The sequence below is a fragment of the Pseudopodoces humilis genome, chromosome 10, assembly GCF_049639895.1.
Source record: "Pseudopodoces humilis isolate 2021_Gansu_Grassland_sample_001 chromosome 10, ASM4963989v1, whole genome shotgun sequence".
Lineage (NCBI taxonomy): Eukaryota > Metazoa > Chordata > Aves > Passeriformes > Paridae > Pseudopodoces > Pseudopodoces humilis.
In genome coordinates, this window is record NC_142209.1 from 2,970,271 (window position 1) to 2,993,171 (window position 22,901).

General features: G+C 41.5%; 1 protein-coding gene and 1 long non-coding RNA gene across 2 annotated transcripts in view; one reads left to right on the forward strand and one right to left on the reverse strand.

Moving 5' to 3' along the window:
• The window catches only part of ACBD6 (acyl-CoA binding domain containing 6), an 81,676-nt gene that overhangs the window by 41,569 nt on the left and 17,206 nt on the right, over window positions 1–22,901 (forward strand). The window contains exon 6 of the mRNA XM_005528695.2: window positions 119–208. Coding sequence (XP_005528752.2) covers window positions 119–208 — 90 coding nt within the window. The remainder of the gene's footprint in view (window positions 1–118; window positions 209–22,901) is intronic.
• Window positions 5,585–6,881, reverse strand: LOC148183646 (uncharacterized). The gene is made up of 2 exons (XR_015773378.1): window positions 6,788–6,881; window positions 5,585–6,317 (listed from the first exon to the last, which is right to left on the reverse strand). It is a non-coding gene; the product is annotated as an uncharacterized LOC148183646 (long non-coding RNA).

The window sequence follows — 22,901 nt, forward strand, 5'->3', positions numbered from 1 at the left end:
GTTTTTTTTAAAGTCTGTTAATTTTGGTATAGATGCTTACTAATTAATAGCAAGACTGATTTTCCATGGGCTTTTTTTTTTTTGCTTGGCTTTGTTGATTTTCTCCTGGCTGTTTCAGGGCCGAGCTCTGCTCCACTGGGCGTGTGACAGAGGACACAAGGAGCTGGTTTCAGTTCTGTTGCAGAACGCTGCCGACGTGAACATCCAGGTAAGAGGGAACACAGAGGCAAATTGATGTGCTACACAGCCCCCTGACCAAATGTTTCCATGAAACTTCTTCCAAAACTCCACAGCGAGTTCTCTCAGGGTATTTATCACAGAAGAGCTGCTCCATTCTGGTGAGACCCCATCTGCAGTGCTGCATCCTGCTCTGGGAAGGAAGGAAGGACATGGACCTGTTGGAGCAAGTCCAGAGGAGGCTACAAAGTTGATTAGAGGGATGGAGCACCTCTCCTATGAGGCTGAGAGAACTGGGATTGTTCAGCTTGGAAAAGAGAAAGCTTCAGGGTGACCTAATTACAGCCTTCCAGTACCTACCAGATGGATGGAGTGAGACTGTTTACAAGATCACATAGTGACAGGACAAAGGGGAATGACTTAAACTGAAAGAGAGTAGGTTTAGAGTAGATATTAGGAAAAAAATTCTTCCCTGTGAGGTTGGTGAGGCCCTGGCACAGGGTGCCCAGAGAAGCTGTGGCTGCCTCATCCCTGGAAGTGTTCAAAGCCAGGTTGGACAGAGCTTGGAGGAGCCTGATCTCGTGGAAGGTGTTGCTGCCCATAGCAGGGGTTTGGAACTAGATGATCTCTAATATCCTTTTCAACTCAAGCCATTCTGGGATTCCCTTGTAAGAATATCCAAAAAAGGTAACCTGGGAAAAAAAAAAAAATAATTTTGAGCCACTGAGATTTGCAGCCCAGATGTCTGAGCTTAGCTAGCACCAGTTTTAGGGTATCTAAATAGACCAGGTTTTGACCTAAACTGGTTCAGCAACCACTTTGCAAATGGTTTCTTCCAGCCAACCAGCCTGGGTCTGCCAGTGCTCCTGAGTCAACACTCCCAGTTTTGTCAGCTTGTTGTAATTAAGGGTTGACCTGTGTAAATTTGGTCATATTCAGAAATAATTGTCCAACACATTTCTGTCAGATTATGATTGCCTGCTCTTTACCATCATGGCACGTTTTGGCTCTGCTCTCCTTCCCAGTTTGGACATAGATACACCTTTGCTGATGAATCTTTGAGCTCTTACTGATGAGATCTTGAATAAATGCTTCAGGAATTTGTAAGAGGTGGATGTGAAGCAGAGCTGCAATCTGAAGGCTTATGGGCAGAGCTGTAATGTTCACAGGCTACAGAAAGCTGTGTTGGTATTTACACACACAGAAAATTATTGTAAAAAAGTCTGTCTTGCCCTTTCCTGGGCAGAATTTCTGGTGGGATGGATATGAGGAAGAACAGCTCTGCGGTGGCTGGTGAGATGTGTGTGTTTGTGCTTAGGTCTTTTAATGGATTTAATAGGAGTTCTTCCTTACCCAGAAGAGGGGTAGAGTGAAGCCAGTGCAAATGTGGGGCTTTGCACATCCTGTCCATCTCCTTTCAGTCAGAGCTAGTGAATGGTGTGTTGGATACAGACAGAACAGCTTTGCACTGAAATTGGGAAGGAGTGGAATCAGGCACATGCCCATTTCCTTCACCCTGGCAGCCTGGGAGATGGTTCTGGGTTCTCTCTGAAGCATTTCTTCTCTTTGACACTTGTCTCATTCTTTTGAGGTAAAGTCTGACTCTTAGAAGAAAAAGCAGGAGAGAGAATTATTGTATTTTTTTTCCCCTGAGTATTAATTTTCTGTTAAATTCTTCGCTTTTCTTTTTGATGCATTGCACATTTTCTAACCAGATTATTTTTGGCCGGTAACAAAAGGTTAATAATAGCCATAAAAAGAAAAATCAATCTTTGATATGTTTTTCCCCACCAAGGTAATAAAGGAGAATTTTTTATAAAGGTCTCTGTTTGCACGTAGGTGTGTTCCCAGAGAGAACAGACACATTTTTATTCTCAGCCATATATAAATTGCAATAACATTCCAAGACTTTGTGACTTCATTTTTTTATTTTTTTTTATTTTTTTTTTAATTTTGGCCTTTACCTGGGAAGAATTCACATCCAAAACAGGAGAAATTTTAAGAGAAACCCAAAGAAAAAGGGAGAGGGAAAAACTCTGGTTTCCTAACAGGCCATAAACACCACAGCACCTGCTATAACACATTACCAAAGGCACTATCAGTTAATGTGTAGGCTGTAAAGAACAGTGGCTTCAGTGTGAGGGGATATCTGGTGAATGGGTGATGCTGTTTTTCCAGAGTGATGTGCTCCCAGCAGAGGTTTCCTTCACACCTCTGTCCAAGCAGCCTCCACAATCCCACCTCTCCAGGTCTTCAGGAATTCTTCTGTCTTGTTTAATTTTGCAGCAGCACCTTCATGCAGGTTAGCATGAGAGATAAAGAATAAATTAGGGATTACGAGGGTCATGAGCAGATAGTGAAGGAGAGGAATGTTACAGACCACTTTTTTTTTAATTGCCTATGTTTTAGTATGCTTCTAAATAGTTAGTCAAACAGCATGACAGATTTATTGTCTTTTCCATTACCTTTTTAATAAATGATCTTCCATCTTGGCTCTTTTGCAGTGTGCTAAGGGATTTAGCTGCCCTAAGCAGGCAGTGACAGTGGTGCTCTCCTGGGTGACCTGCAGCAAGTCTTACCTGTTCACTGTGCCTGTAGATGTGCCTTAATACCTTTTTCCTGCCTTATTTTAGTTACCTTTATACTATCTATTGTCAAAGTACTGCAGTCTCTCAATCAAGAGGATCTGCAAGAGTCAGTTTATTGCTCTTTATTGATAAACAGACAGCTTTGGGAGCAGGAGGAGAGGTCTCCTGGCTCTGCTCATTCTTGTAGCATGCTCAAACCCGCTTTAATTCTGGGAATAACCCCATACCCCTGGACTGCAGTGGTCCAGTGCCTGTGCTTTTTGTTTCAACAGTGGTGCTGCAGTTTCCACAGGGTGGTTTGCTAATGTCACTGAAAAGCTGCAGCCACTGAATTCTTTGCTTGTTCATAATTAGCTCTAATAGCACATTTGAAAAGAGGTGGTAAAGCAATTGCCATGGGCGAGGGGATACAGAAAGGCAACAGGCTGCTCTGCTTTGTTGAGAAGGGGCATTTGTGTAATGGAATTACCTAAATCTCCAGTGCCAGGGGCCATGTCAAAGTGGGTGGTGGGATGATGTTTTGGAGCTCTGCTGGAAAAACCCAGAGCTTGGGACTCAGTCTGAGAGCAGCTTCCTTCACTGGAACTGTTTGCCTAAACCAGCAACATAACAGTAACATAATGTAAAGGTAAAAGGTTTTAAGCATAACAGTGGTAACATAAGATATCCATTAATATCCATTTCTAGCTTTAAAACATAAGAAGACATGAATTTTCCTTGCAGAGGATGAGCAACAAAGGAAAACCCCTTTCCTCTATGGGGAGAGTAGCACCTGGATGTGAGGTGCTGCTCAAGCAGCTTTCAGAGGAGCTCCTTTAGTGTATTTGGGGGACATAAACCATAGACTTTCCTCCTGGACTTCCTGTGGCTGCATTTTGTTTTGTTTGTGGGTACTCCATACTTCAAAATAATAATCCACGTGTTCATGTCATGCCCTTGGGAGTGTATGGGGAACTATCTGGGAGTGGTGCTAAGCAGCTCCACTTACTGTGGTAAAGCTTATCTGGCCATGTGAGCAAGTCTTAACATTAATATTGTGAGTTGTAAAGGGAACTGGATCATTAGACACACAGTATAATTAAGAGCTGTGTACATACCTGTGAGCAGCTGAATTTAAACCATATCTAAGTATTTTATGATTTTTAAACTGCATCATTGTGCAATTATCAATGTTATGGTAATAACTTTCTGTGCTGAAATTTTTCTGTAATAATGGCTAAAAGGATGAAAAAAAGCTATAGCTGATGTTCAGTTTTTATTTCTTGACTTTTCACTTTCCTGGTAAAGTGCAGATCAGTGCACTAAGACTTTAAACCACTGGTCAGCAAGTTCTCAACAGTCACTTGTGGACCCTTCAGGTGTTTGAGAAGGAAACGTGAGACCAAAGCTGAAAATCATCAGGTTAAGAAGTCTGTTGCTAGTATGTGGGGTTTATTTTATTCATTTCTATATAGTAGTAATGGTGGTGAGAAGCATCTGGTGTCTGTGCTGTCTGCAGAGAGCATTGGTTGATTTTTGGTACCAGTGTTGGATTTGTATCTTGTACTGATTCATGCAAGGCTGCTCAGTCATATTTATGAACTGAGATTATGCTTGTCAGCATATTTTGAGTTAGATTGGGGTTTTTATTCTTTTTTTTTTTTCTCTTCTAAATCACTTAGGGTAACAGGAAGAGCATGGTTGCTTCCCCAGGCTGTCTTTTTCCAAGTTCCCAACTTCCCTCCTCTGTTTGTATCCTAACACTGGTGATCAGAGTGTTCCTGGACACATGGAGCAGCCATCCCCTTGTAATACCTTCCCTGACTGGGGATAAAAAAAGAAAAAAAAAGAAAAAAACCTTTTCAAATGAAGACAATACAAACATAATAAATGGCAGGGAGGGTTCATCTCCTTCATGACTCAATCCTTTTCAAACAACATTATTATTGACTGACCTATTGGTTGCCAAAAAGGAAAATCAATTGTACTAGAAGTAGTTGCTGGGCCACAGATCACAGTACTAACCCAGCAGAATCAGGTTGATTTTTATCAACTATCCAAAGACTAATTTCCATCATTAGCTAAAAATGAAGTAGAAATTATGGATATGTCGAAGATTGCTAAGATTGGTGGTCTGTTAGTTTTGTGTGTTTGTGTGGGTTTTCTGTTTTCCTGCCTGACTCTTAAAAGGTTTGTGTCTGTAGAGGATAAAAAGAAGCAAGGAATAGTCAGGCCTGCTTGCATGCCTGGCTTTTTTTCTTTTCAGCTTTCTTAATTTGGATTTCACAGCAAGGGTCTTGTGTTGGAGGCATGTAGATATTTAAAAATTAAGCTGGTGTCAGCAAATGTGCATCCCTTCCTTGCCTCCTGCACTAAACATTAGTCATGCCTTCATGATCCTGTGCCTGTAGGGAGATGGAGAAATTGGTGTGGATGTTTTGACTGTTGTGACCAAGGACCACAGGCTCCATCTACACATCTTTCCCCCTCCCCAGTGGGATGGGGGATGCAAACACACTTGTGGGTAGGCTGCCAGCTGCCAAAGTCCTCTGCTGTTATGACCATTCTCTAAACCTGGCTGAGATTAAATAGGAATATGACAGCCTCATGGCCTTGCAGTTAATGTCCCTAGGATCAATTTCTCCCTAAATATACTAAAAGCCTGACTCAGAAAGCTGGGAGGGGCCCTGTCCTGGACCTGATACTGCAGCAGAAGCTTTGGCATGGGTACACTCACAGCAACCAAAGGATGTCACAGGCAATGCTGAATTGATCACTGCTATGGGAGGGAGCTACTGTGGCAAACACATGGGGGACACTAAACAGAGATGAAAAGCAAAGCAATGAGAGCAGATTTATTAACCACAGTAGTGTTCTTCCCTTAACCACCCCCCATCCCTGTCTCAGTATTTCCATGGTCAGTTTTGTCAAGCAGATCTCTGAAGACTCTGCAGCCTCGTACCCCTTCAGTCTTGACAGTGCTGCCAGTGGGTGTGAGAGCCATTAGCCAAAAGAAAGGAGAGGTCTGCTTAGTGACAGAGGGTAGCATTCTACATTAGAGCATTGACATGGTGCCAGTCACAGTTATTACAAGTGGCACAGCTCCACGTCTCTCCTGCAGGTCTCTCTGTGGAATGTAGGTTGGCAGCAGGTTGAATGTTAAATGGTCACCACTCAGCAGATGCTGTTTTTACCTACTGGGAGAAAAGTCCCTTTCAGCAGAAACATTTGCAAAGTATTTGCACACTAAATATATGCTGGGAAAGGCAGAGATTTATCCGCGGTTTGCTCCTTAGCTTCTGAAGCCACCTCAGGCCTCACCAATGCTAACCATCAGTTGTACAGATGAGATGTTTCCTTCTGCTTGTCCAGGCTGGGCTTTTTAGCATTGTTTCTTCCTATCTTCCAGCTTGACATGTCCATTCTTTGTTTCTTCTGCTCCCTGTAGACAGATGAATCATTGCTTCATGGCTGATGCAGCACAAGCAGTTGGCATCCTTGCACAGGCAGCCCATGTGCAGCACTGCCTGCAAAGCAGCTCACCAGCCAGGAACTGCTGCAGGCTCCTGTGTCCTGCAAAACCAGTGTTTGAAAAGTGAAATCCAAGAGCTGGTCCTGAAGAAACTCACAGTGATCTCTGCTGCTTTGCCCTCAAAATCTAAAGCTGCTTTTGGGGTAATCAAAAGGCAGGGTTTAAAAAGCCGGGACCAGGGACAGTGGCACGTTTTAGTGGCTTGTGGGCATCACCTTGTACTGAGGGCTGTGCTGTGCAGAGGGAGGCACTTCCCATGGCCTGTGCTGGGGCAGGAATGCAGTCTGGCAGAAGGCACATAATTTTAGCTCAGGGAGCCCTGTGCTTGATTCCACGCCTGACAGCACAGCTCTTTTGTGGTACACTCCCTGTCTATGCTCACAGTAGACAGAAGCCAGCAGCAGCAGCAGTGAGCTTTCAGGTCAGTGCAGGTGGCACCATGGAGGAGAAACAAGTTATCTTGCTCCCCACTGTCTTCATGTGTCCCTGTAGAGGCAAGAAAGAGTCTTACCTTGAATGCCTCCCTGCAAGGACATGGGATGGCCCCATGGCCCTTGGTCCCAGGGTCATCTTTGAAATCAGCATGTGTTAAAACACCTGTAATTCCTGAGGTCATTGTTGGAAACGCTTTAGCCCCTCATTAAGGTGTTTGGTTAACTGCACAAACAGGATGCCACTGGCAGCCAAGCTGGTTCTTCAGGTGAACACATCACCCTAGAAATGGTCTCTAATCACCCTAGGAATGGTCTCTAATCACCCTAGGAATGGTCTCTAATCACTCTAGGAATGGTCTCCAGCCTTGCTTCATTTCCTATGGCTTTGGCTTCACCTGTCCCTGCCTGAGGAACCACCAAACCATCAGCTACTCTTTGCTCAGGAGAGATTGTTCTTTGCTCAGCCTCTTGGAAAAGCTTTCCCTGTTTTGAAGAAGTTCTGCCACTCACCTTCTCCCTGAGGACTCCTCAATTTGAAAAAAGCCTCAAGGCTTTACTTTCAAATGGAATTTTGTATTCATCTGTTGTCAGCAGTTGTTTCTTCCAGTTTGTTTTAGAAACCAAAACCAAACAAACCCATACAGAACAAAAAAACAACAAAAAACCCTCCAGTTCTAGGTAAATCATTGGGGCATCTCAAATTTGAAGTCTTCAGTACAAAGTTATCTGTTAAGTTTTGGTAAATAAGATTGTTCTAATACTTTAGATGCTGGGGCAGTAACTCTTGAAGCTTATTTTGGTTAGATGTTAAGATTTTTCATGATTATAGCTCCATGGATTGTAAGTGGCAGAGCAGCACTGAAAATGGCAAAGCTAACTTAGTAAGTTCCCATTTCTCAACTGGTACATGTTACTTTTGCATCCATAAGGACAGTGTTGGTGCAGGAGACTTTCTAGCTCAGAATCGTGTCTCCAGTGACAGGGAAGAGTGAATGCTTAGGAGACAGAGTAGGGTAAGCATACAGTGATAATTTCATATATTTTCCCACAGTCCATGGCTTGTAGGCTTCCTGAACCACTGTTACTATCTTTGCACTTCTGGATTTTTCTTTGATGAATTTCTTTCATCTCTCTTTGGATCCCCTAACTTTATGCTAGTGGGAGTCTGTAGTTTAACTGTGCATTTGCTTTGCACTTGCCATGATCATTTCATGTGAGAGCCCTTTCTTGTGTAATGAGAAACATTAATTGTTCCCCCAGTTACCTCCTCTGTCCTGCTTTTGACTTTATTGGCCTCCTTGATTCCCCTTGATCACTTCTTTTTCAGGCTGAGGAGTTTTACCTGTTTAATCCTACCCCATTTGGAAGCAGCTCAGTAACTTTGCCACTTGTCATTCTTTGGGTCATTTCTAGTTCTTCCTTATTGCTCTCAGATGAAGAGAGCAGCACTTCTCCCAGCACCCAAGCTGTAAGTGCAATATCAGATATAATGAAGCAATATAGTGATGTGTTTTCTTATTTCCCCTTTTTTCCCCCAATGCCTCCTTGTTTGTTTTTTAACTACCTTAAATACTGAGCTGGTGTTACAGAGCTGTCTGTAATAACTCATAATCTTTCTACACAGTGGTAGTAATAGCTAGATCAGAGCCCCTTGCTCTGGATTTAGACTGAAGATTGTTTTTCCACATGTGCATTACTTGGTGTTTATTAGAACTGAATTTCATCTGCAGGCTTTTCACCCTGTCACCTTGAGATCCTTTTGTAGTATTTTATAGGCAGCTTTTGGTTTAAAGGACTTGGATGATTCACTCCCAGCCTGCTTCCCCTGTTCCCTTCTGTGGGCTGAAGAACCCAGGCCTTTACACAGACCCCTCAGAGGCTCCAGCTCTCAGCAACAATTGTGCAAGCTGGTTGTTTACTCCTATTCAATTTCTAATTTTGTAATCAGTTTTCAAGCAATGGCCTTCCCTCTTGCTCTATGACAGCATCATTTAATAGTCTTTGGTGAGAGGGTGTGTCCAAAGGCTTTTGGAAATCCATGTGAACAGGCATTCCCACTCGTGTGGGTGTTGTGGTTTTAAAGTATTAGCTAAAGAAATTACTAGAAAATTTATTTATTTTTTGTTGTGAGTTATGGATTAGAACAAGAGCAAAACAGGTTTAAAACTTAAAAGGAACAAAGAAAGTTTATTAACAACAACTATAAGAATAAGAAACCAGAATAAAACTTACAGAAACCTTTTTTTCTTCACTACTTAACCATTCTTTTGTTTACATGACAACATAGAGACAAAAAACTTGTCTCAATAGACAAAAAAATAGTCTCAATTTTGCTATAGTCTTTTTACCAGTTTTTGTAGAGAAAAAGAAGGGTTTTTTTGCTAATTTATGGAGTTTTTCACAAGAAAACTATTTTCTTCATGGCTTTTTATTTCTTTGATGTCAGCTGCTTGGAAATTCTGTTATCAGGTTTTTTCTTCCCATTTCACATTATTCTGAGGTGTGTTATGAGTTAATGAGTTAAGATGGGGTGTCATTTTTTAAATTAGCAAATCTAAACTACTACAGTGGGATAGCAGAAGTCTTGGTGGGTAGCAAAGGCTGGTGCCATCCTCTCCCTGCCTGTCACAGAAAAACTACTCAGTTGCTTCCTTTTGTAGCAAAACAAGTAAATCCTATCTTAGAGAAATCTAGTTTATCTAACACACTAATGGACTGTGCCACCTTAGACATTCCATGTTGCAATGAGTCTTCCCTTGTATTTTAACAATGCTCAGCTAGGCTGGAATAGAAGTTTGTTATAAAACAAAGGCCTGAAACACACCAAACACAAAGGTGTGTTGAGGCTGTCTGTGGTGTTCATCCTCAGGTTAGGAGGTGCCTGTCTACAGCTGGGTACCAGCATTGGAACAACTGTTGAACTTCCATCATCTAAATCCGTTTCTGCCGTTCCAGCCAATTAAGCATTAAAATGAGCGTGACAAATAAGTGTTTGTTTATGGGTCAGTAACTCTGGAGTATGGCAGTGACATGGCTGCTCGAGACAATCCATTTCAGTGCAGGCCTGGGCAGCCCAACATCCTCAGCTGTGTAATTGCTTTTATAGGGAAAGCGAAGTAATAAGGATAATGCAGCTATCAGGCCCCGACTCACTAGTTCAGAAACTTCCCCTTGCCAATCAAATTCCTTTGGTATTCAACCAGTTTTAGGCTTGTTCCAAAGGCATTATTGTGCTGTCAGAAAATATCCTGATGGATATATGCATTCTCTCCAGTGTTGGATGTTACCTTCTTGGTTTTGTCCACCAGCCAGCCCTCAGTGCACACTCTATGGCAACAGACAGGCATGTCTTGTCCCTCTCCCTCCCTTCCCCCTCCCCTATTATATATATATTTTTTTTTTTCAGCACTATTAGATTATTAAATGCTTAATGACTATTCCATTCCTGCTAACTATACTTTTGATGAGCCGCAGTAATAAAACTTTGTAACAGCGAAGCGTGTGTCTGGTTCTTTTATAGGAAGGGCACATTTGGGGAGCTGAAGTAATGGGGGATAAAACTCAATTAATGAATAGAAATAAAAAGAAGTAAATGAGGTAATCAAACTCAGAGAAATTAGTATTGGCAGGTCCTGAATGATGCTCTTGGATGAACAATCTTTCAAAATCCTTCCTTGTATGCCGCTGCTGTCTCTTTATTTATTATTAAAATAACATGATCCATGAGGCGCTCAGGGTGACTCCCAGCCTAGCTAATTCTAATTAATCCAGTCAGGGAGAGCAGCAGGGTAAGTGGAGCAGTCTATCGGATTGAAATTCATAACTTAATTGAGGTCAAAGTCCTGGGTTGGGAGAACAAAAGTCTTTCACTGGGACCAGGCAGATCAATAGCAATAAATATCTGGCTTGGATGCAAGTAGCTTACAGTGACGGATTATCTGACACTGGCCAGAGGTCTTGGTCTTGTTCAGGGCAAAGTCCTGTGGTATGTACAGCAGAGGCTGACTTTTGCCAGTGTTCCCTCCAAAACCCCAAACAACTCTTGAAGGACTCATGGGACCCTCAGGAGAAGGGTGTCCATACAGAAGTCCACATGAGTCATGCTGAAATTTGGTTTCTCAAGGTACAGGTGTCTCATCAGTAGCGCAAGGGCAAGTGTCACATTAGTGCTGATGGAGGCTGGAAGAAGTTGCTCAGGCTTACAGGAACTTGGAGCTAAATCACAAGCTTGTCCAGAAAAAGACCTTTAGGATCAGGGGAAGCTGAACCATGGATGGATGGGCTTTAAGCCAAGTCTGTATTTATAGCACGTTTACATAGGAGGAGAGAGGAAAGTTGGAAGTGTAAATAATCATTAAGGTGGGTTTGTAGTGTGAGAGAAAACAGCAGAGGCAGATGTGGTGCTGCCTGTTGTTCAGAAAAGCATCCAGTATCTACTGTGACCTCCAAAATGTTCTGTTCCAAGGGGTTTGCATGTGCTAAGGATGGCTGGTTTCCCAAACCCTTGCCCAAGCAAGTTTGGGTGTTGCCTGAACTCCTAAACCAGAGAGGAAGCCCAAGGTCCTGGCCTGGGATCTGTGGCCTTGCACTGTGCGCAAGCCTTCCCTGGGAGTGGGCACTGAAATCCTCATCAATACCAGCAACTGAAGAAGTTTCTCTGAACTTTGAAACAAGCAGGGTCCTTCAGCTGGAGCTCAGAATTAAAATGCAATCTTCCCCTAGGCCGTTATTAATGCGAGGTTTATGCAGATTGGACTGTTCTGCTCGTATCCTCTTTGCAGAGGACAAATACTGCTGTGGTCAGCACTCGATACATCCCAGATGGATGTTGTTCTGCCAATGCACTTCAACACAGCTTGGAAGAGAGATGGAAACCGCAGCTTGGACGCAGCCAGGGACTTCGTTTGACACACCTGCTCCTCCCATTAACACTGCATGAGTCTAAAGCATCTCCTCTTGTCCAGCTTGCCAGAAATGTTCAGAAGGCTCCACAGGTCAGGTTTCCATGTGTAGGGCAAAAGCCTTAGCTGGTCAGGTGTCAGGTTTTACTGTGATGAGCAACTGTTGGGTTTTTTGGGTGTATAAATGGTACTTCTGTACCCTCACACCCTATTGAAACTGTCTCTGGGAAACACCTCTTGTTTTCCACTGCAGGACATTTGCTTTGTGTGGACAGAATGCAGTGAACAAGGCAGCTCTTCAGTACAGACACACATCTATATAATTCTTATATATATATATAATTATTTTTTTATATATTAATATATTAATATTATTTTTTTTACTATATACTACTGTTATTACCTAATACTTGCTGTTCCACTACTTTCCTCATTCGTGTCCCATCCATGGCACAACCTCCTCCTTCTAAGCTGGTGGTTTCACTCTCCAGATTCCTGTTGGATTATTTGTATGCTCCTGCTTCATTCCTGCCCAGCCTGTTCAAGAGCAAAAAATTCCTGAGGCTGTTAAACAATGCAAACAAAACTGAGCTGGCAACTGTCATCAAGGGGAGAAGGGGCTGAGTGATTTATTTTGCTGTATATAAAAATTTAACAGAAAAATCCAAGTACTGAACAATTTGTGACTTAACAGCAAGAAGAGCAACACATCTTGAATATACAGAACTTTGATATTGCACTTTAGCTTGAGTTATGGCTCTGCTAAGGTTTAGGAGGAAAATAAATTAAAATATGAATATAAGCAATTTTTCCTCTTCATAGAGCCACACCTGTGATGCAGGTGAGAGGATTTGCTTTTTTTTTTTTTTTAATCTGAGAGAAATAACAAGATCTGTCCATTCAGAGCTGGGTTTCCACAGTTATATATGTTATCAAAAAACATAGCAGTAGATGCCCAGATCTGTAGAATATCTGTGGATTCAGTGAAGAAATTCTGTTTATGGTTCTTTTCAGAGTCAAGTTTAGGTTTCTAATCCTCCAGTTTTGCTCCAGAATCCCAGCGTGACCTTGAACAAGTCACTTGATTTCTTTCTGTCATGGTTTCCCATTTGGGAAATGGTGGGGCAAATAATCGTTTTTTATCTCATGGATATAACAAGATTATAAAAATATGGTACTTTTAAGAACCTTAGAAAACTGATGAAATGAAATTAAACAGATCCTGCAGTCCGGATAAAATGAGATGAAACAAGCATGAAACTATTAGTGAAAGAAATGTTTCTTTATCTTCTGCAAATAAAAATGCAAAGTGATTAAGTGGGTCTTTTCTAGCTATTAGCAGTAGCAGCTCTAGCCAGCTGACTTCTGCCTTGTAAATTAATTTGTGGGGTACAGTCCTGAATTTAGTATCCTCACAATAAATACCCTTAAAAATTTTGTCACCTTCTGTGATGCTCAATGTTACTGCCACGATAGTACTGCAATTAACTTGCCCTGCAGATAAAAAGTGGCCACTTGAAATGAGATGCTCTAACACAATGGTTTGCAGATTTCTTTTAATTGATTTTTTCCCCCCCTCCCTGTGATATTTCCTGCCTTTACTGTATATCCAGCAGTATTTTTGTGAAGCAGGGGAAAGGAATGGGAATAAAGTTAAAGGTTATTCTTCTCCAGGACTGGTTTGGAGGTCTGGTGGAGCAAACCCTGCATGTCCCTGCTGCTGGCAACAAGGCTGAGCACAGTTAGTGATGAGCTTTGTGTGTTTGTGAGGTGCTGGAAGAGGAGGAAAGCCCAGCTCAGACTGTGGGCATTTTCCTTCCCTGGCTTGGTGCCTGGATGAGAAAGTCTCTCTTTCAGCGTAGCTCTCAAATCCAGGTAGGGATTAATGAACAAAACAGGAAGGAAGGAGTTTGAACTGGTTGACTTTATCTAACACAGAAGGAAGACAAGCAAAGTATTTCAGAAAGCAATAGGCTGGAATGTGCTACAAAGAAACTTTGACATGTGTGCTGGGACTCAGCCAGAGGCCAGGTTACCTGTGTTCAGGAACACAATTTACTCTTCTTTTCTGTTTGTTTTTGTATTTTTTAAACTCAAGTTTTAATCACACTTGGACTGTGCAGATGAAATCTGAGTCAGAAGCCAGATCTGCCAAAGCTGCCTGGTTCCCTTCTCTGTGATGTCCTATTCCTGTTGCTATTGTGGGGATATTTTCAAGCAGTGCTCACAGATTACATGGTAATTTGGCTTCTGAAGTGCTATGAAATTGAGCATTACACTTTGAATTCCAGTGGTCAGAAGAGATTTGTAAAGTTACGGCTCAGCAATTGCAAATGATCCATTTTTCACAGCTTAATGACCAAGGGCTTGTTTTTGGAGTGATGGGAAGGAATCACATATACACCCTCACCTCCAGTGCTAATTGCAGAGTAAAAGAGGTTAATTTAAACCTTGGAGGCAGTTTTGATCTGGATCTTTCACAGCAGCAGGAAAACTCAGAGCTGTGGTGACTTTAAATCATTCGTTTTACTTCTCAGATGGAAAAGTTAAGCATGGATGTGGTCACTTTGCTCTCATCAGCTGGAAAGAAACAACTTGCTAAGCCCAGTCAGTTGGGATAAACCACAATGTAATGTGGAGTAAAAAATGGAAGATTATATAAACTAGTCATTTAGACATGGTTTAAATCATCTTTTTTTTTTGTCTGTCAGTTCAAGTGTTCCTCTTGTGCCCATTTAAATTATAAGTCAAAGCATTAAGCAAGAGCAAAGACCATCCCTATCCCAAAGAGATGATCTTGGCATCAGATGCAGTGCCACAGGTAGTGCAAATGGAAAGGCTGAGTGAATGGAAGTAAGAGAACAAAACAGAGATCAGCAGAAAAATGGTTTTCTTGGCTCATGGCTTCCCCAGGCAATGCCAGACAGCGGTGACACGGAGGGTCATGGCAGAAGGAATCTTACTGAGGATTTAAAGGATGGGAAGGTGTCATTACTGAGGACTTCTGGCAAAGGATAAACACGTGAATTCCTCGCTTAAGTCAATGGGACTTTTACTGGCATGTGTCCTAAGGCTGAGTGTGTCTTTTGCTGGGATGTTAAACCCTGCAAGTGCTGCATTTTACCAAGTCCATTGGGAGGAAGAATCAGTGATGGAGAAGAAATGGGAGACTTTTCATAGAGAAAAAGAGAAAATTGCTTCATTTGCATAGGAATGTGTCACAGCTGTACCCCATGCAGAAAATATTTCCTTCTGGGATAGGGTGGTTTAAAAACACAGTCACCCAGCTGCAAAATTGGTTCTGACTCAAGCAGACAATGGCACTCTTTTCTGGATGGATGATGCTTTCAATCTTGTGCCCAGCTACTGAAAACACCTGCTAGAGTTCTGGTCTCCAGGACATCATCTTCCAGTTAAACGTAGGAGTTGTTGTTTATAAACAAAGAATTTCTGAGCACTATTCCCAAACTGGGGGAATTGTCCACCTAGATTTGCCAGCCACAACCCATCTTGTTTGAAGTGGCTGCTTCAATGGTAGCACCTCCTGCATCATCAGATAGCATAGAAATATCTTTTCTGTCATCATTTGGTCTTTGAGACACTTGGTTTGTAGCTGGTGCTACACCTCAGTGGCTCAGCTGTGTCTCCTGGGAATCTGGAGTTGTAGCAAGTCACAGGTTGTCCAAGAGATCAAAAATACAATATTGGGGGTGCCTGGTTTTAGCAACACTCCTCATTTCCCAAATTCAGGCAGGTCAGAGGTTCTTTTATCATGTTGGCTTTCAGGTAACATTGCTGTGGAGAAGTTACAAGGCACAAAAAAAGGAGGGTTTCACCCTGTTTTGTTGGCTTAATAAATTCTCTTGAAAATGTGAGTTCTAGTTATTGTTACTGCCACTATTCTAACCCTAATCTAATCCAATGTCTGAATTGTGGTGTCCTGGCCAAGTTGGTTTTCCCTGTTCCAGCAAGCACTTTTTTGCTTCTTCTCTTTTCAAAACACTCAACCAGTTTTCACCTCCATGTCTCTCCCGTGCTCTTCGTAGCTACTGGGCAGCTGACCTACAGGTCTACAAAATATTAGGTGTTGTCTCTTTGATAACATTTAGGAAAAAGAGAGGAATGCAGGAAATATCTGATCTTTAGCACTGGGGGTTCTTTTCTGCTAAAATAAAAAAACAAAAACAAAAACCAAAATGCTAAGCAGTGTTTTAGCATAGGATTCAGAAGGTTTCAAAGAGACATCAGTTAAACCTGCCTGCTCAGTGAGAGCCAACAAGTGGATCTTTCGGATGTCTGAGTGTTCCCTGGGGGTTCACATTATTAATATCTGCCTTATGACAAGGTGGCTGTGCTGATGCCAGGCTTTTTTTCCCAGCCGGCATGATTAATTTTTCCTTCCTTTTTTAATATCTCCAAGCCAGATGCTTCTAAATGTCCTCATAGGGTGCTTTGCTGTTCTTAGCTACTCCTCCTTCCCCCCTACCCCTTTCCAACTAATTCATGTAATGGCTCTGGAGATGCATTTTGTAGCGTCACAAAAAGCAAAACTTTGAAAGCCTCCTAAGGTGATGGACTTGACACGTGCAGATCTGGCCTCCCTGCATTCCTGGTGGGCTTGAAAGCTTCCTGCCAGGTAGTCTGTCAAGAACATTTCCCAATTCAGAGTGTGCTTATTTGCCTAGCACTTTACAAATTATATCCATGCAGAAGTGCTGAAGTGCAAGTATTCCTGGTGGGGAAGGTTGACAGCGGGATGTTGCACCGACGTTTTGGAGGCAGGAAATTTTGGCTGAGGTAGAGGAGGAGCACTTGCATTATTTATGGAAAGTGCAGTGGATCTTCAAGCACTGATTTATTTTAAGGGCTTCAAAACATTGTGGTACTGAAAAAGGTCTTCTACAAATGGAAATTAGTTGTTCTTCATGGCTTTGGTTCCATAGAGCAACTGCATGGGCCTGAGTGGTACCAACGGAGAGGGAAGACCTTAGCAAGCCCTACAGCAATCAGCTTCTTCCTAAAGCATTCCTGCTTAGCAACATATCCATCAGTTTCCTCCATATAATAGATTTGTGGATCTTCTGTATTTGTCTTCAGCTGTTTTCAGTCATTAGTGCATTCACCTGCATCTCAGGAGGAAGCAAAACCCATTAAGAGAATAGTTAGTGGTTAATAAATTAGGATTAAGTTGTTTATTTTTTTGTAAGTGTTAATATTGGCTGTGCTGTGTAGATCAGTGGGTTTAATGATGGAAGTCTTAATTTAAGAAGTCTAGAAAATAGCATTTCTTAATTTCTTACAGGACAAGCTAAAATCTCCCACCCATTATATTCTGCTGTTTGGGGTGTTCTTGCAATATAACACTGACAGAAGGTATAATATAAAACAATTAATTTGCCAGTGCAAATAGAGCTGTAATTGGGGAAATCAAGTCTTCAGTTTTAGTCTGAAGCTCAATTTTTATTTTTTTTTTTTTTTTTGTGGGAAGATGAGGATACTAAGAATATCCTGAGAGTAAGGATGCTCTTAAGAGCATGTGTATTCCATAACAGACAGCTGGCCATTTAGCCATGTGTAAGGCAGCCTCAGACAGCCCTTTGGCCCACAGCACTGTGGGAATTAAGTTAAAATTAACCTGAGTTTGGAAAACAACTAGCACCACTTTATTTGTCCATTTAATTGAATTATATGACGCTGTGTAAGTATGCTGACCCACAGACGTAAATTGCTCTACCCTACCCATTTCCCTCCTTAATTCTCTCATGCTAATGGAGCTGATGGGATGTTGACTGCAGAGAGAGAGGTTGGAAATAAAAGAGGTTGGAAATAAAAAGGCACTGTTCCAGCCTGGTGCAAACCTTTCCCTTCGGTGAAATGCTCTGAGTGTCACAGCTGCACTAACTGCACCGTGATCTTTGTTGCCATTAAGCTGATTATATCCACAGAAGGATTCATCCAACTAATCCCACAATGCTGCAACCAGTTGCTTTACATTTAAACACAATTTTTTCTTTATTTTATTCTTTTTTTCCTAATAAATGAAAATCAGTCAGGCTTCACCAGACTCTCAAAATAACTCAGGCTCTTACAGGGACCACTTTTTTTTTTTGTTTAATAGAGGAAAATAGGACAAATTAATGGGCTCCATGCATTAGGGGATATGCTTAGTTTGGGAGCCTGTGGTGTAATTTGGGCTGGATGTGCTGGGAGGATGCTGTGTGTCACTGTACCTTTGTCACTGCATCATTTTGTGTTTGCCTGGGTGGCCATACCATGGAGCAGCAGCTCTGCATCCAACAGTAACTCTAATGAGGGAGATTCTGACAGGTTAAGATTGACTTAATTGATTTGATAATCAATTTATATCTAGTTCTTGCTTATTTTTCTAAGGAAAGGTTGATTTTCATTGGTTACTAGTCATTAAAATATGTTCATTTGCAGTTAAATATAGACTTTATATTTAATTCTTTACTTGCTAATCAAGTACACAGTGTCTGCCCATGTTTGCTTAATTATGTAGTTTAACCTAGTCTATTAACATTCTTAATTTTTACATTTGAATCATGATAGAAAACAGCAAATGAGACATTTCTTCTCTTTTAGACTATTAGGTTTTTTATTTTGTCTTGTGCCTAAGTGCATCTGAATGGAATTAGAATTTCATTTTTAAAACACCTTTACTAGGAAATTTTTAAATGCTTCTTAAAAATAAATTAAAATCACATCAAAAGTATGGTGTGTTTGGTTTTGAAAGGGAAAACGAAATAGAATTTTCTTTGTATTTCTGAATTACATACTACTTAAAGGAGATGATGTCTGCCATATTCAGGTAGTCAACTTCTCTCAGGTTTTGTTAACAAAAACCAGGGATTTCAGGAGGAAAAGCAAGGAGCAACTGGAGAAAGATGAGGACCAAACATATGCCACAATTCTGTCATTAAGCATTCAGTGTTGGATAAATTTTTATCCTCTCTTTTCACACTGTCTGTTGTCTACCCTGAGACTTTGGGCTCGACTTTGGCTGCCTGAGCAGCAACGCTTCCCGTGTTCCAGGCCAGCTGAGAGTGGACAGAACATCCAGTGCATTCAGCAGCATAAATCACAGAGAATTGTGCCTAGAGCCTTGCCATGATTTTCCCAAGGGGTTCTGCAGGATTCTCTGAATTCTTTGTCTTCTAAAAGCCATTCCTTCAGATTTAGTCTGTATTTATCACTCAGATGCTTTAACTTTTTTACAGTTCTCCCATACTACTGGCAAGGCTGTTGTATACAAAAGCATGTGATCATTCTTTCCAATTCCTCAGCATTTTAAAGCCAGTAGATCTGTTGTTGTCTCATACTTAATTTTTATCCATTAGGAGTCCAAAGCTGGTCTAATACCTCAAAAGGATGCTTAGGGTGACTTACCTGGTCAGTAGTTGGACTTGCTTTAGAAAGCAGCTGTCAGATGTGTGCTGCTTGAAAACACACATCCTTTTTCATTGAACATAAGGATTTTATGGAATTGTATTCTGTTGGGTCATCACTTGGGGTGTTTGAACTTTGAATCTATTAGGGAAGTATTTTTTATTTTAGAGAGGCAAAAAAGCATTGGATTTCACCCATCCTAGGCATTGATTGTCACCAACATTCTTTGCTCTCATGGAAGCTTCTAAAAAAGAATTGTTTCATGATTCCAAGTACAACTTCTTATATAAACTTGAAGGTCCCATTAAAAGCTGGTGAAACAAATTATATTAATTCCTTTGAGTTTTTTGTCTTTAACACTTAATTGTTTCATTAACCAAGAGTGGTTAAGCTGCCTGCAAGCAGAGGAGGAAAAAGACTGAAGATAATTGTGCAAAAGCAGGTGCCAGCCCAGTCATGGTGGCTCTCCATAGTCGCTGGGAGAGTCTGAATTCTCAGCTTATGGTTTTCAACTTCAGTGTTTCCTTCCCATATCACAAAGTAAAAGTAAGAGTGTCCTTAAATGCAGACTTAGGTGAAGCCAGATCTTAGAAGTGTGGAAAAGGACAGTGTGACCTGAGAGTCACAGCGCTGGGAGCTCAGCATCCCAAAACTAATCCTGGCTGTGGGTGCTTTTCCTCGTTTGACCTTGAGCAAGTCAGACAGTGGGGGTTTTTTTTGTGTGTCTCAGTCTCTGTAACCAACATGGGAATACTGTGTGTATATATCCCTGGGTCTTGCCTAGATTAATAAATCAATATTTGTAAAGTAAGGCTTGATAAATGCTAACTGTATTACCACGTGTACTTGAACCTTGTGCAGAACTTTGGGAATTCGCCTGAATTTCTGCTCTGTGAGTAGATGGAGCCCAGGTCAGGGTGGTCAGCACCACACAGACAGGTTTGGGTCATTTTCTTCCTCCCAAGGGACTGCCTGTAGCACATATCTGCAAGAAGGTCTTGAATACAACTTTTCCACTTAACATGCTCCCCCATCACCCACCGTCAGCAATGAGATTAAATTCTGTGCGACTGCAGAGGACGTTGCATGATTAAAATCCTCTTTTAGAAATTAATATGTACCATCTCTCCCCACTACTGTGCCTCCTCTCAGAGAAGGGTATTGTCTCCTGAGCACTCAAGGTGTGAAAAGCCACCCAGGGAAGCCGTCTATCTTTGAATTTTATGCTGTTGCACAGTTGCTCTGATGGGAGCTACAACTGCATAAAAATCACAGGGACTTGGGGACTTCTCCCTTCACATGGTCATGAGATGTGGGAAGAGTTTTGCAGAAAAATTAAAAGAATAGCAAAAGGAATGTGGGAACTTGAAGTTCTGTAGAAAAGGTTTCCTGAGGGGGAAAGTCAATAATCACCCATTTTCCTTAGGTAACCTTGGGTGTCCTGGGAAGAAAATAAAACAAAACTCTGTTTCCAGATATTTTCCCGACCTTGCTGCCTGTATCAGCCCAGAGAAATCCAGTGATCAGGGCATTTGTAGATCCAAGTTTAGTATTCAGTAGGAAACAGACATTGATGCAGCCCACAGAAGGGCTTTACTTGCATAAACTCTTGGTAGATGGAATTAGGTGTTCGGGGCTGCTGCATTCAGTACAAACTGAAGCTCTTGAGCCATCATTTCCAGTCTGCTTTAGGTCCTGGGAGGTTTTGTGGCATGACCAGGATGTGCAGTAGGGTGAGTTTTCCTGGACTGATTGATGGCTTTCTGATGGATCTTTTGAATATTTAAGGTGCCTAGGATACATATGTATAAAATTATTTAAATTTATATTTTATATTTTATAAAAATTAATATATTTTATATATTTATGTAAATAACTGTATTTTATATAAATTTATACATATTTATATATTTTATATATATAAATATGGATTATATATATCCATATTTAATGTGACTAGAAGCCTTCCTGTTGCTTTGAGGAAGGCTGCAGCAGAAGTGACTGACTGCTAAAATACCTCCCACTCACATCCTTGGTGTCTGCAGCACAAACCAGTAAATATTAGTCAGTGCCATGGGTATTCCCTGTTCACAGACACCTGAATGTGATTTCTGCCAGTTTTAAGCCTGAAATCCTCTATAGGTACCCTGGATCCCTGTTTAAGGTTTCAGGTCTCCTCACTGAGGAGGACGGTGATCTATTCCCATTTATCATTTGTTTATGGCACATAAAGAAAACTTTGAGGCTATTTACTTACTTCAAAAGTAAGGGGGAGAAATCATCTTCTTTAAAGACAGAAGTTGTTTTTATCTGTTAATTTTTTTTCTAACATATATTCAGGAGTTTATAAAAATATGTATTTCAGAGGGAAGAAATTTCATTTAGTGGGACGATTTTTCATTTGAGGGTGTGTAAAACTGGCTTCACCTGCTCTCACTGTTTGCTTGGCATTTGAGTTGGAAATGCTGCTGTTAGAGCACTCTTCCACACTGCCTTCAGACAGCACTTCCACTTGTATTGCCAAGGCTTTCAAAGAAGATTTCCTGTGAAATTAGGTTCCATGTTAGATTTTCATGGCTTTTTCTAACCTAAAAAAAAATAAAAAAATAAGGCAGGAACTTCTGAAAAAAGTCTTTAGAAAATATTCAAGTTGCACATGTTTTTCTTTCCTCCATCAGTAATAATGAGTTTTTTAATAAATGAGATTTTTCCTGGACTGCTTTCCCTGCCACCTTCCCATTGTGTTTGACTCTTTTTTTACCCTGTGCTGTACAGAGGGCCCAGAAGGACTCCAAGGACTTCAGATCCATTGTTGTTGTGTATTTTTGTGCTTCAAGCATCCTGATCTTGTCTCTCACTTTCCTAATTTTCTACAAGACTGGAAAATGAGGAAGACCCTGAGTCTTTTATCCAGGTCTGGGTCTGAAATGCCTGCTGGAAGGAAAACACTGATGTACTTTTATTTATTCCCTCCTTCTGTCTGATAGGATCTTTGGATTCTAGTGCAATTTGGGTGTTGTGAATGGTGGCTTTAAGGCATCTGTGTGTTTTTAGACTGTGCTTTTTCAGGTACAGACAATGAAGTTATTCAGGAGCTTTACGTGGTGCATAGAAGCTGCTCTCAGCTCACCATTCAGCCCCTCTGGCCTCAGCTCCTGCTCTCCTGACCTGCCTGAGAACAAACTGCTGAGCCTCACTCAGACTCACAGCCCTGATCCAGCTGAAAATGCCCTCCAGGAGTTTGAGGCACAGGGACAAGTGCCCCAGCTGGAGGGCACATGACATTTTACAGGTGTGGAAGCTGAGACACAGGGTTTGTCCCGTTCTCTGTAGCAGAACACCTCCCAATGCTGAGCATTCCCAGGAAAGACAGGCTGGAGCCAAGACTCTGAACACAGATTCTTTTACCACAGGGACTGGATTATGTGGCAGACTGGATTTGTGCTTGCTGCTTCATGTTCTGAGTGTGTGTTTCTGCTAAAGCCTTGCCCTGGCTGCTGGCAGGCTCCTGACTTCCAAGAGCTCAGCCCCGTTTTTCCTTCAGAAAAGAGAGGATCTGGAGGAATTTATAAGAACGCTAACTCAGAGCAGACACGTGGTTTCCAAAGTTCAATCTGGCTTTCTAAAGCTTTTAGCAGAAGGGTTGATTTGGGTCAAAATTAATGCAAACACTTGTGTAGACCATTTAATGTTTAGGTTATGGACCTGTTAAGGCAGCAGGATAATCCCTTTAGATTACCCGTGTAATTCCTAGTGAATATTTATTTTAAAGTGACTTCAGTGCCCTTAGTCATTAGTGAAGGTTCCTAATGCCTCTCACAGCTGCCAGGCTCAATGCAACAGCATTTGTCAATGGGAGGGCTTCTCCTTTTGTTCCCTGTTT